At 39.8% G+C, this 13,457-nt stretch overlaps 1 protein-coding gene across 4 annotated transcripts in view; it reads right to left on the bottom strand.

The window, feature by feature from the left end:
• The window catches only part of asic1b (acid-sensing (proton-gated) ion channel 1b), a 162,036-nt gene that overhangs the window by 11,219 nt on the left and 137,360 nt on the right, over nt 1-13,457 (bottom strand). For all 4 annotated transcript variants that reach the window (XM_084348702.1, XM_084348701.1, XM_084348699.1 and 1 more), the window contains 2 exons: nt 10,310-10,460; nt 5,697-5,824 (listed from right to left, as the gene is read on the bottom strand). In XM_084348702.1, the coding sequence (XP_084204828.1) occupies nt 5,697-5,824; nt 10,310-10,460 (279 nt within the window). The remainder of the gene's footprint in view (nt 1-5,696; nt 5,825-10,309; nt 10,461-13,457) is intronic.

Genomic DNA, 13,457 nt, shown 5'->3' on the forward strand with positions numbered 1-13,457 from the left:
CATTCAGCCGCCTTAAAATGAAGGGCAAAAAAATTTGACACATTAACTGAGGTAGCGAGCTGTAAAACAGCCCCTGTGTGTTTCCGTCTCATCACTTCAAACAGTGAATCACTGAGTGCTCACACAGCAATAAATTAAAGGCCACTGTTGTGATTTAGGGACCTGCATCTCACAATTGGTGCTGGGCTGCAGGAGGCAGCCATGTGTGTCGCGCACTGGATGTGGTTACTAATAACCCAAAGCCGATGTTTAACATGCCCGCGCAGTATTCAAACACATACTTTGTACAGTACAGCACACCGCAGACAACCAGACAGATCTGACTGAAATCTTATCTGGAGTCTGGGACGATTCTTCTGCTTATTTTAACATCAAGGACGTCTGACAAAGTCAAACAGAGCATAAAAACCATTAGAGCTGAGTAAAATGTCAATCAATCAATGAAAGGTGCTTGTGTATTTATTCACCTCATCACTAGGGCTAGACCTCGTATGATTGGGTAATGGCTCTCTTACCCTCAGAGTTCTGCTATTTCGATCTCTCTGCATTTACATAAGCTCTGCGCAGCCATCCTAAACCACCTTGTGGCAACGTTACTTCCCCTTGGTTAAACTTCTGGAAAAGCTTAACTCTGCAAGTACGGATAAACATGAGTCTGGCGTAGAAGATTTCATGACATCTTAGTGGTTCTGGTGGCTCTTTAAAAAAACATTAAAGGAACATTTCAGCCAAAGATTTAAATTTAGTTTTTATCTACTCACCCTCATGCTGATGAAAAGACTGGTGAAGTTTCACCAAACATTTCTGTTTGTGTTGCAGCATTCTGCTAAACAACTCAAGTAGATGGGGGACTGCTTTGAAACGTTAATAAACGACAAAAAAAAAAGGAAAATTTAAACGGCTCCATACAGCTTGTCCAAGTCTAAAATTGATTTGTTGTTTACAACCTTTTTTTTTAAGCCGAAATCTTCACTGGAGCTTGTAAGATAATAAGTGCAAAAGCTTGATGTCGTGTCAAGGGTGTAAATATTGTCTTTTGAAATCAATCTGGGATCCAGGGGATTATAGAGTCTTGGATTATGTCGACCAAGCTGTATGGAGCCATTTTGTGTTTTGTTTGACGTTATTTACACGTCAAGCTTGTGCAACTGCTTCAGATGGCGTGAACGCTAATGCTTTTATCTCAGCAGCTACAGTGATGATTTCGGCTCAAAAAGAGTGTAAGTGACGTCTTTTCAAATCAGTTTTCAAACCATTTTTGTTTTTTTAAGTAGTTTTTTTCATTCCATAAATTAAGTCTCCATCTACTTCAGTTTTGTCCAGAAATGTTTTTGTGGAATATGAACCTTCATCTGTATTTTCATTGGCATGGGGGTGAGTGGATAGTGACTGAATTATCATTTCTGGGTGAACTGTTCCTTTCAGATTATTGGATATAATCTTACGATTGTGGGGTCAGTTCCTTTTTCATTAACTGAGAGAGAGAGAGAGAGAGAGAGAGAGAGAGAGAGAGAGCAAACAAATGTAAAAAAAACAAATAAAGAAAAACAGGAAAGGCGAGAGTCAGCAAGACTCAGTGGACAGCAAAAGAGGAGGATGGACACAAGCTGAGAGAAGAAACGTAGAATTTTTCGCTATTCATGTTAAATAGGGGGAAATTGCAGATTTTTCTTTTGTGCGATCCTGGTGAGTGACAGTTTGGCCGGCTGATGAGGCTCCAACAGTTTTACACTACAGGACTGCTGAAGCAGGGAGCTGAATGACTGAGCAAACTGCATTAGATTAATGAAGAGCAAGCCTGCCAGCCAATGAAGGAAATAAATACACAGAGAGTGAGAGCAAGAGAGGGGAATCACATTAAAAAGAGAGGAACTGTATCCAAGGAATTGTAATGACTGCTGGAGAGGAATAAAAGTATGGGAGCTACTGAAGAAATGGAGAAAAACAAAGAGGGACAGTTTCCTGCAGACGCGACATTGGCAGCATGCAAAATCCTGCTGCAGCCCGCCGACACTGGAACACACTCACTGGTAGAGTGGACGTGGAAGGACTGAGATCACTCTCAGATCCATCCCTTTCTCTCCTCCATTCATTATGCATGGTTCTGTAGCATATTAGGGGGCAGAGTATATGATTTGTCTGGCGGTACGCTCGCCATCACACCAGCAGAATTATTCACACTCCACCAGAATAACTCGAAGTAGACTTCTTTTCAGTGAGCAGGACAGACTTCCCGGACAGTTTGTGTTTCTTTCACAACTTTGAGTGTGTAACTATCAAGGGCCCAAGGTCTCCCTCAATCATTAGCAGTCCCCTCAATTGCACTTAAATATGAGGTAAACATCCTCACACTGAGGCTTGGCATTATATTAAAGGAGGAATGAAAAAGTAACTGTCACCACTGTCGCATTATTGAGGACTATGTGGCAGAGTTTTTGCCTGCTTTGTGAAACACGGGATTGATTGCCAGCCAAAATTATGTTTTTAACCTCCTTTGTGCGAAAGCAGAATAGCATTTGTCCTTCAAACACACAGCACAGTGCTGATAGCGCAGTGCTTACTGTGTGGGACGCATCATTTCAACTCCCCGGAGTCCAACTAAAGCCTTGAACAGGGCCAGTGATGAATATGTTACTTCCCTGTGCGGCTCAATCACTGAGGCACATCCACAGTGTTACCTGACGGAATGAATACCTATAGTTAGGAAACATTTTATGTAGTGGGGGCGGAAGTATTTGGACCATTTATTTAAGTAAAAGTACCAGTACAGCAAAGGCAAAAGTACACATTACAAGTAAAGTTTAAAATGTGTCTTCAGTAAAACTTCTAAAAAGCTACTTTATGTTTCTTAAAGTAAAATTTTCTATTTTATGTTGTGACACTGTCTGCTTAGGTCTAGGGACAAAAAAACACTTGGTTAGGATTAGGAAAACATCATGTTTTGGCTCCATAAAAATATCCACTGTGGACGCCCCAGTAGCTCAGTTGGTGGAGCAAAAACATACCTCCTCTCCTCCTCCTCTGATCAGATCCTGGTTTAAAATCTCAAGTTTGGGCAATTTATTTTCTTGTTCTTCTGCTCAAAACAAATTCAAAAAGGAAATGTTTGACTTTTGGAGCCCCAACTACACATACAACTGCTGTCTTTCAAGAGGTCACAAGCCAAAAAACGTAGGGTCCACTGGGTTAATCTTGAACAGTACATTGTTTTTGATAGTATTATCATAAGTTTTTTATGTAAAAGCTAGGTTTGAAAGGTAACCAGTAACTTATGCTGTCAGACAAATGTAGCTGAGTAGCATATCTGCCTCTGAAATTTAGTAAAGGAAGCATAAAGTACCGTAAAATTGATACACTCAAGTAAAGTACATTTCCTCAAGGTTGTATAGTAACTGATGAAATGTACATAGTTACTTTCCCTGTAACAGTACCCTGACTATATATGACCATTTTGATTATCAAGTTAACGTTTTCAAATGTTTGTAATGGAGAAAAAAAAAAAGAAAGTTTAAATTGAGAGACTTTGTTCTTGACCTGTGTTTTGAATTAATCTTTCCCAGTGTTCAGTTCGTGGATCACATGTTAAATCATAGTTGGTTTGCTGTCAGTACCAGGTTGCTGCTTGTGTACATCAAATTCTCTTTGTGTTCAGATCACTCTGTGACCTCTGCAAACCAAGTAGTCTGTGTGTGGACCAGAATATTAACATCCGTGCAGGGCAGCGCGTTGGGTGACAGTTCTCAGTGGTTTCAGCCCCAGCCACCCCAGATTACAGGGAATCAATATTCAAATAAGAATATCACTTAATAGCGCTTTAAATACATCCACAATGTGAATCCCATTTCCTTTGACATTGTTAAACCCTCAGTGAGGATTTTAGATAAGCTTGCAAACTGAACAGCTTGAGCTCACTGTTTAAATTTCAAATGATAGAGACACTGACTGGTCTGTGAAAGTTCAGTAAAGCTCTCTCTCTGCTGCCGAGTGACGGGGGGCAGACAAGGGCAGAGTCATCAGGAGTGCCTCGGAGGCAGCAGAAAGATCCTCCAGATGGTTGTGGATAAAGGGGGGAGAGCACTATAGTGTGAGTGCTACTGGGACAAAGGCCAGGGCTTGATCAACAAAGGCTGGGTCACCTGAGGCCATGCAGGATGTCTGAGGTTCAAAGCCCAGAAACACTCCCAATGATCCCAGTATACATCATTGATGATATTCGCAAGAGTATAAACAACAGCAAAAACTTTGCAACAGTTGAGTAATGATGAAACAAAAATGAAACAAGAAAGGCATACTTTTAGTGCTAGCCACACTGACTTACACACACTTTGACTACTTTAAGAGGGACTGCTATAATTTACTTTCACTACTATGCTGATGACGCACAACTTTATGTGTCTGTAAAATCAGGTACCAGCAACAGTCTAATGAGCTCAGAGAAGAAAATTCTGAAATAATCCAGTTTGGGTCATTAAACACCTCACTATTTAATGATGCATTCAATAACCTGGCTCCCTCCATTAACCCTAGTACCAGAGAGTTACATTTGATTCAAAGTTTTGATTAGCATGTTAATAAGGTAGTTTGGTCCTCTTTTTCTTTTCTTTCTTTCTTTCTTTCTTTTTTTTTTTTTTTTATCAATCTGGTGTTGTTAAAATAATCTGATAATTTTCTAATACATTCTGAAGTGACACTCATTATTTTTACATCACATCATGACCCATGCTAGCTTTTTAAGATAAAATCAAGTTTTAAATTGACAGTGTAAAGGAGACTCTGTCTTTGCTGTCAGGGACCACATACCTACCTCAGTGTCTTCATTGAATTTGGTATTAAAAACTCAGCAAAAATTTGACTTATTTGTAAGAAGATTATTGAAGATTTTTGTTATTATATATTCTTGCCTTCCTTCACTGGCTTCAAGTAAAACGAAGAATCAACTTAAAAATTGTAAAAATTACATGTAAGGCCATGTATGGCCTGCCACCTGCATACATAACAGAATTATTGAGCCCTTATTAAAAGTAGTAATTATTCATTTCTATAATAATTATTCTACTGGTCGTCCTCTCTGATAATCTGATCAGGGCCAGAGGTGATTGTGCTTTGCTGTTGCAGCACCCAAAAACTGAACAGCCTTCCCCAACAAAAGAATAATTTCTATGGGTTATCGTCTTTATAAATTCTGTCTGTTTATGCATCATGCTTGTGTTTGTGTATGATGGTATGTTGGCATGTGTGATGTATGTACATTTGTACGCCTAGTTGTACTTTGGGATTTGACTTGCACGCTTTATCTTATATGTGAAGCACTTTGTAACTGTGTGTTTTAAAAAATGCGGTACAAATAAGTAGTTAGTCATAAAAATAAAACTATTTTTTATGGTGGAGTGCTGAGGATGAATTGAGGTGTCTCACAGCCTGAGGAAAGCAGCTGGTCTGTAGTCTGGTGGGACAGTGTGGCACTAAAAACAAAGTTAACTTACTTTGTTTTTACTTTTTATGAAGCACTTACAATAAAGGTTATTGTTATTATTAAATCTGTGTCTCATTTTATGTTTGCATAATAATCACAGTGCAAAAGATCAAATGATGTACAGACATCCTCAAAACAATATATTAATTTACAGATTTTCCCTGATAAAATGTACTGATATATATTTCTGTATTTCATCTCTGTCATCTCTCCAAAGACATACCCGTTGTTCCTGACAGGAGACAAAGGTCTGAAACCCCGGTGCCACTCCGAAGCCCAGCTGGTCTATAAACGGCGGCTCGTCCTGGGTGTGGATCTGAACTTTGATACCTGCTTCAAACGACGTCTCGTCTGTTGACAAGAAGAGGTTAGGACATTTACAACAGGGATGATGATTTGTATGCACACATAGTCTTGCACGATGTACCAAGCAGCTGTTTTTACTAATGGGATGGAGAAAAAGGCTTTGCAGCGGAGGAATACCTTTCAGCCAGTGAGTACAAAAACAAACCAGACACAAAATCTAAAAAATAATGAAGCAAGCACAGGAGAAATTACAAAATATCATTGACTTGCAGTCTTATATGAACTAGAAAGAAGTCCTCCTGTAGAGTGATTACTTATTCATTAGTTTTACCTATGGACTGCCATGAAGGACAAACACACTGTGACCCTTTGGAGTTAACAATAGCTGGGATGAGGTTTGAAAGGATAAAGAAGATGGACTTCCTAAGTAGGACGGCTGATGACAATACGTGCCCCACAGGAGTCTTATTTACTGCAGGGGGGAATGAAAGTGAATGGATAAATTAATAAATAAATGATGATGAGGATAAAAGGAAAATCAATACAGCTGACAGCTTTCTTTACTATAGCACTCTGCTGTATAGATTTTAAATGAAGCAGGTGGCCTCTTTGATACAGAGATCTGGGGAACATCACAATGACATGGCGACTCAAATACTTGTGCAAACATATTTCTATCACATTTGCAGAGACCTGGTCCTGCTTATCATGGTGATGGCAGGCTGGATTCAAGAGATTTAGTTCCTTTGAGTGCTGGCTCGAGGATAAAGTGGGATGTCTGTTTCCTGCCGTCTCTCCTCCCTGCTTGTCACTTGGACTCGCCTTCTAAGTGCCAGGCTTTTTCACCATTTTCAATTAAAGAGCTCAGGGATGCGGCTGGAATTTAGTAAGAGAGCCTTGACAAAGACCGACAGACTTTAACTGTTCAACATTGCTGTTCTGAGACTGGATACAAAGCCATTTTCTGCCGCTGCCAAGACAAATGCTTGAGGCTTGGAGCAGCACATATACATAAGTAGTGCCCAAGCTCCTGCTTGCAAAAGTGAACGCCATCTTTAAGTCATGGCCATCTGTCATCCAGTTGGAATAATAACATTTGGACTGACTTGGAATGAAAGGGAAACTTGATCACAGTTGACACTAACAAGGATTATTCAGCTGCCTCTGAGTTATTTCATTGGCAGTGCTTTGATGTGAAATTATTTCAGGTATGCATCAATCACACAGAACATTTCTCAACAAAACAGTCGCTGTAACCTGGAGACACACTGCAGTGACGGTTTTACACTTATCAGTTAAATACTGCGGCGAATCTCATTTTCTATTTTATAAAAATACAACATCACACCTGCCTACTCACATTTTCTTCGATTTTTCTTTCAGACATCATCGCCACGCAGAGCTCTCTTGGTATTATGTTATCAGGACAGGGCCTTAGTGGTTCCTGCTGTTGCCTCACAGCATGGAGGGTATGACGAGTCCAGCAGATTTGTTTCTGTGAAAAGTTTTCATGTTCTTCCCTGTGTCTCTCTGGGTTTGCTCCTCTCTCCACCCGCAATCCAAAGACATGCAGGCCAAGTAAAGTAAAAACTCTAAATTGCCTTTAGGTGTGAAACTGAGTGTTTATATGTATTGACTTGGGACTTTCACAGACTGGCACCCCAGGAGCAATCTTAACGTGATAACCGGGGGTAATGGTGCATACTCAGTTTCACACTACGGTTTTGTCCTTAAAGGAACTTTGTTGTAGAAAGTAAGATTTCTATGTCAGTTCTAGGTGCAATATAAATACTGTGAATGTATTAAAACGGTCAACCCAAGGAGAAATGAACACAGACTTTATTTGGAAACTTAAACATAAACGAGCCATTAGGACTTCTGTGAGGGTGTGATGCCCTGCTCAGGCCTGTGAGAGCGGACCGAAAAGAGCAGACCGAACTTTTCAGGACGGGGGGCTTAAAGAGACAGGCGCTAAAACAGAGTGTCAGATAGAGGGGAAATAAAGGTGCTGCAGGAATGGATGATATGAGAAAAACAGTCTTTTTGTTTAAAGGGGCTCTTGTTACAATTATTGACAATTTACATGTATTAATCACAATTTTATTGGCCCTATGTGAGCAGATTGTAATGTGACATGGTTGTCTATACATGCCTGTGGACGATTTGTTTAAGTTGTTTAATGCTGCTGGACCGCTGGAATAAGGGCTCATTAATTCTGCTATGTATGTAGGTGCCGGGCCATGGAGGGCCTTAAATGTAATTCATAAAATATTGAGGTTTCTTTTTTGTTTTACTGGATACCAATGAAGGGAGGCAAGAATAAATAATAACCACACAAAAATAGAAGAAAGAAGAAATCTACTTGCTGATGGTCTTTTTTGCTTATGTAAGTCATATAGAGGCGAAGGACTTGGGTCGGACTTTCCGTGACAGTTCAAAGGATGTCACTTCATGTACGCTCTCAAGTGACGTGGGTCTTTTTTGCCTCTCTCCACTCTGCAACCAGAGAGCAACAGTAGCTAACATCCACTAACATAAACTGATGTCCAGCTTCCAGCACAACACAGAAGTTCCCCAGTGCCCCTTCAACATTAGAGCATGTGAACATGGGACTTTACATGAATGTGTGCACTCAATTTCCTCTTGTTCATTTTAAAACACTCCTGAAGAGGTATGCCTCTATTCCCACTGTTGTCTCTAGTACAACATCACTGAGCACCTGTGGCGTCATGTCAGAGATCCAGAAGATATGATAATGACATTTTGGTACCATTGACTTTAATTGTTTAAATTAAGCAGATATATTTCTTTTGTTGTGTTAAAACTGCTAACATAAGTACAAAATTGAAAAGCAAATGTGTAATCTATGAATTGCAGTGTGTGTTACAGTGACCAATGTCAGTCAGGTATCACATTAAGTGAATCATCTATTATACAGGTTGACCAATATGGCTGATACCGATTATTAGAAATCAAGGAGACTAAAAAACGATATTTAGGACCGATATTCTTTTGCAGTAAAAATGAAAGTCTTTGTGTTGAAATTTTGAACAACCAGTGATGGACCAGTGTATTTGGTATTCTTGGGGTGTTTCTGTATGCAAGTGAGTCTTGACATGCACAAGGACATGGAAAAATAGGTGAGTTTTATCATTGTTCAAATGTTTGAAGTAGTGCGTGTACATGTTTTTGATAAATACCCATTTCCTTGGTCTTACAGATAGATAGTGCTTGGATAAATGAGGTCCCAGGTGTTTGAATTGGCACATTATGCACTACAGGGCATCCAGCCAGATTAAACAAACGGGTAATAAATGCTTTTATTATGGGACTAATCAATAGCCAAGCTGCATCATTTTGGCATTAATGACCAAAGCCTCATTTAAAAACACAGAAAAAAGGCTGATATTTAAGGGATCTGTGGTTGATGTTTTTCCTGACTTTCACATATTAAATAGTATCGTAGTTAAGTAATATCGAGCGTTGCCTACAAAATAAGTAGAAAACAGCACACCAATCAACTTAAAAAAAAACACAAACAAAACAAAAATGTGTGATGTTGATATGGTTCAATAACAAAGTGACTCCGACAATAACATAAACAATACTCAATTATTAATGACAGCAAGCAAGCACATGACTAAATATGGATTATAATTACTGCATCCGTATGTTTTCACCTCATTCCTCTTGTAAAAGTCTTTAATTATTTAATAATCTTACATAAAGAACATTATATATTAAAATCATTTAATAATTTAGGCTTTGAGTAGATGCAGCCTAATGTTTAAATATTGTAGTCGCATCACAACGGTATGCTTTCTGCTTCATGTTTTATGATTATCGTGAGCACAGTGTTTCTGTGACCATGGCGAACTGTCTCTTTACGTTCCTTGTGCATATCAAATATTGATGCAAACATGCGGCAACATATGCAGCTGCATTAAATTCAGAGTTTCAGGGTCTCCCGGAGCGGCACGGAGCAGACTCAGCTGTGTTGATGAGGGGTCGGTGCTGAATCAAAGAGGCTGTAGTTGCCATTGATTTTACATCTGGCAAATGGTTCTGCTCTTCTTTGATTTATGTGGACTTGAAGTGTAACTGACAAGTGATACAATTATATTACAATGAAATAAAATTTTCCTGATCAATATTTGTCTGTCTTTATACGCATTAGTCGATAATATTCCTTTTACACAGCGGGTGCATTTAAAATGATCAAAGCCTGCATTTTTCAGGATCATCACTCATAATTAATTTAGGTGAAGAGAAAAGTACAGGATTTAATATTTCAGGTGCAAAACTGAGCCTAGTCAGGCCTCTATCGCTGGGATTAGAGGGGAACCCCTGTGATAGATTTCGAAAAACACCAACACTGGAAATAAATGGCTACTTTCCTGTTTATTTGATTGCAAACATCTCTTTCTGATGCTGTAGGGCAAACGGAAACACTAATCTTGTGGTTTTAGCTGAGGTGTACAGAACTGGGAATAGGATGTTTCCTGTGCAGTAACCTCCAGGTAAGCTTACCAGTCTCTCCCCATACAGGCAAGTATTCATCCTGCTGGATATCCAACATCAGCTCCAGGCCATTGCCCATCCCACCCTTCATCGTCACCAGGAGGGGTCGTCCATCTTGGCCTGAATTAAAGGTGTAGCACTTCCCATAGCGTGTGAATATCTGAAATACACAAAGATAAAAATAGGGATTTTAGCGATATACAGACAGAAAAAGAAGACAGGAAAGAGTCCATCTAAAGCTCAGTTCTGACCCGAATAACATCAGTGTCTACAGCTCTATATGTTTGTTCTTTGTGAAGTGGAGATGAAGGTTGTGCTGAGCAGGAGATTGTTTTAAAAGCAGCTGAAAATCACCTACAGTAACCTGCTCTTGTTAGGCTGTCAGCAGCAGACCTCAGAGGTCTCTGTGTTGAGATGCTGTTGACAAACTGGGCCCTAACCCCTCTCAGTGATGCATGATACAGTATGCGCTTGAGTGAATGTGACATGACTTGTATTTCTGAGTGGGATGTCCTGTGCCTGAGTAATCTCACGCTAAACAACAACTGACCTCAAAGTAGTTCTTTCTGTATCTCCAGATACAGACTAGTAAAAGTGATGATTGTGATTAGAGGTGAAATAATTAGTCGATTAACTGATGAGTTGGTTTACAAAATATGTAACCACAATCTCAAAATCTGTATTTTTTAAGCAAACCTGCAAACATTCACTGGTTTAAGCTTCTTAAACATGAGGACTCTTTAGCTTTCTTTGTCACATGTAAGATAAAACAAGCATTTCAAAACATCACTTTGGGCTCTGGGAGGTTAAAATGGGAATTGTTTTATTATTTTTGCATTTTTTTATTTTGGCTTTCTTTATCAAAAGCTTGTTTTTTTGTTCAGTACCTGTGTCTTTTCAGCGGGCCGCTGTTAGTGTGTTTTTCTTAGCCTAGTTTCCTCAAGCTTTAGGTTACGGACATATGGTCCGGCACAGGGATATATCTCAGGCCCGGTGAAGACAGTTTTTTTGGCTGGCTGAGATCGGTGGGCAGAGCGACGATGAGAACCAGCGGTGACAACAGTAGTGTGCTAATGAGCAATTCCTAATTTACGGAAAATCTGAGGGGACACACTACCACAAATTCAGACACACATAGTAGCCCACCCCCACCAACAACAATGTCACTTTCCATTACAATGTGCTACTGTAGGCATCGTCATATGCCAATTTAGTAGACATACATGGCACAACCCTACATACCTTAAATCTACAACTTATAGGAAATTTGTGACTGCTCCATAAAAATGTCTTATATGCCCATCACCTACCAAAGTTGCCCAAGGCTGACCTAAATTTCTTTTTTGTCAAGGTAACAGTCCAAAACCCAAATATATTCAGCTTGATTTAACGAGAAAGCAAATGTTAAGCAGCTGGAACCAGTGAATGTTTTGCTTATTTGTTCAAATTTGACTAATTGTTCAAATATTAAGCGATCACTGAGTGCAATCTTTTTCTTTTTCAAAATGGATTCAAAGCACCTTGAAAAAACAAGGGCAGATCAAGCAAGCTTAACATGCTGCAGTTCCACTTTTTTCTCCACAGTGTGACACAAACCTGCAGATACTTGTAATTCATTGAACATGGTGCAGTCTCGTCAAATCCCGGCTACATCTGCCCTCAGGTTACACGCCTGGAGCGCGGTGTGTCTTATTGAAAATCAGGCATATATATCGTACAGTAGCATCTGCCGGACAGCTTCTATAGAGCGAAGGAGAGAACTGTGACCTATTGGCAAACACGTGATTGCCAGTAAACTAATGGATGTGTAATTGAATCATAGACATTAGGAAATGGAAAGCCGTGGCCATGATCCAAAATAATACGTTCCTCTACTTTGTTGTCAAGTCACATGATTGCGAGCCCTGTATCAAAGCATCCTAGCTCACAATTAACTTATTATTAACCTTCGACATTATGACATTCATATGAGGAAATGGTAAGAGGAAGTGAAGGAGCCGTTCATGGAGGAGAAAACCATAGGAGCAGAAAAGTAATAACTGTAATAAGTCTCCTCTTTTCTGTCCTCTCCTCTTTGTGCTCACAACATTCAATGGAGATAAGGCTTCTTTGTACGATAGCAGTACAAATAACTACATCACAGCACAGATAGTTTTTCTCCGAAAAACCTTTTTTTGTGTGCTGAGGCTGACTAAAAATGTTGAAGCTCTATTTCTTCTGAATGCATTGTGAGGACCTTGGGAGCACATAAGGAGGCGTTTATTACATGGGTGACTTATGAGTCAGACATTAGCACTTTATGACAAATTACTCAAATGTCACAAACACCAGATGCACAGAGCCGAAAATACTGCAGCCATGTCTCACAAAGGAAAAGTTAGCATAATGTGAATCCTGTTCAGTGAAGTATAGGAGAAAGAACAGAGCGTGGATCAGGATGGATGGCCTCCCATGGTGCGTTCGTATAGGAGCTTTTAAGACACAAATGGGTGAAATGTAGTAAAAGGCTTCTGTTTTTCTTACACAATATGAGATGTGACCTTTGGAGTGCATAAGTGGAAAAACTGAGTCAAAAGCAGTGGCTGCGACGCGCCCGCCTATGTGCTGTGACTCCAGAGCAGGATACACAACATCAATAAAAATGCCCCTTAAATCCATCTTAGTCCCGGAGTCGCCTCTCACCATAATCAGATCACTGTTTACCATTACTCTTTGGAACATAAGGCAAGGAAACTGAATGATATAATGGCACCACCTGCGTCAGCAACACAAAATATTTGATGCTAAGAACGGCTTAAACCTGCAGTAAAAAAAGGTTGCTGCTCTTAGTCTGAGACAGATTTTCCCTGTGTGACCCTGCAGCAGCCGAACAAGCCACACTTTACTTCAAAATCTAATATCAACAATTTGTTAGGGACAATTTCTTTTCAAGGTTTTGCCTTTTTACTGCTTACCCAGACTGATTCTTTAGGTGACAAGTTTCAACATTCAGAGAAAGAGGCAATGCCGCTCACAATGAAAAGAGAAAACCATTTGGCAGATACACATCATGAAAACAGCGATAAGATTGTTCGCGATTGTGTGGACGCGTGCATGAGGGTTTTTCAGCGCGAACGCGCCCGAGCATGCACACACGCATTTGTACGCAAGTATGAAT

This window comes from Pagrus pagrus (assembly GCF_965226575.1).
Source record: "Pagrus pagrus genome assembly, chromosome: 3".
Lineage (NCBI taxonomy): Eukaryota > Metazoa > Chordata > Actinopteri > Spariformes > Sparidae > Pagrus > Pagrus pagrus.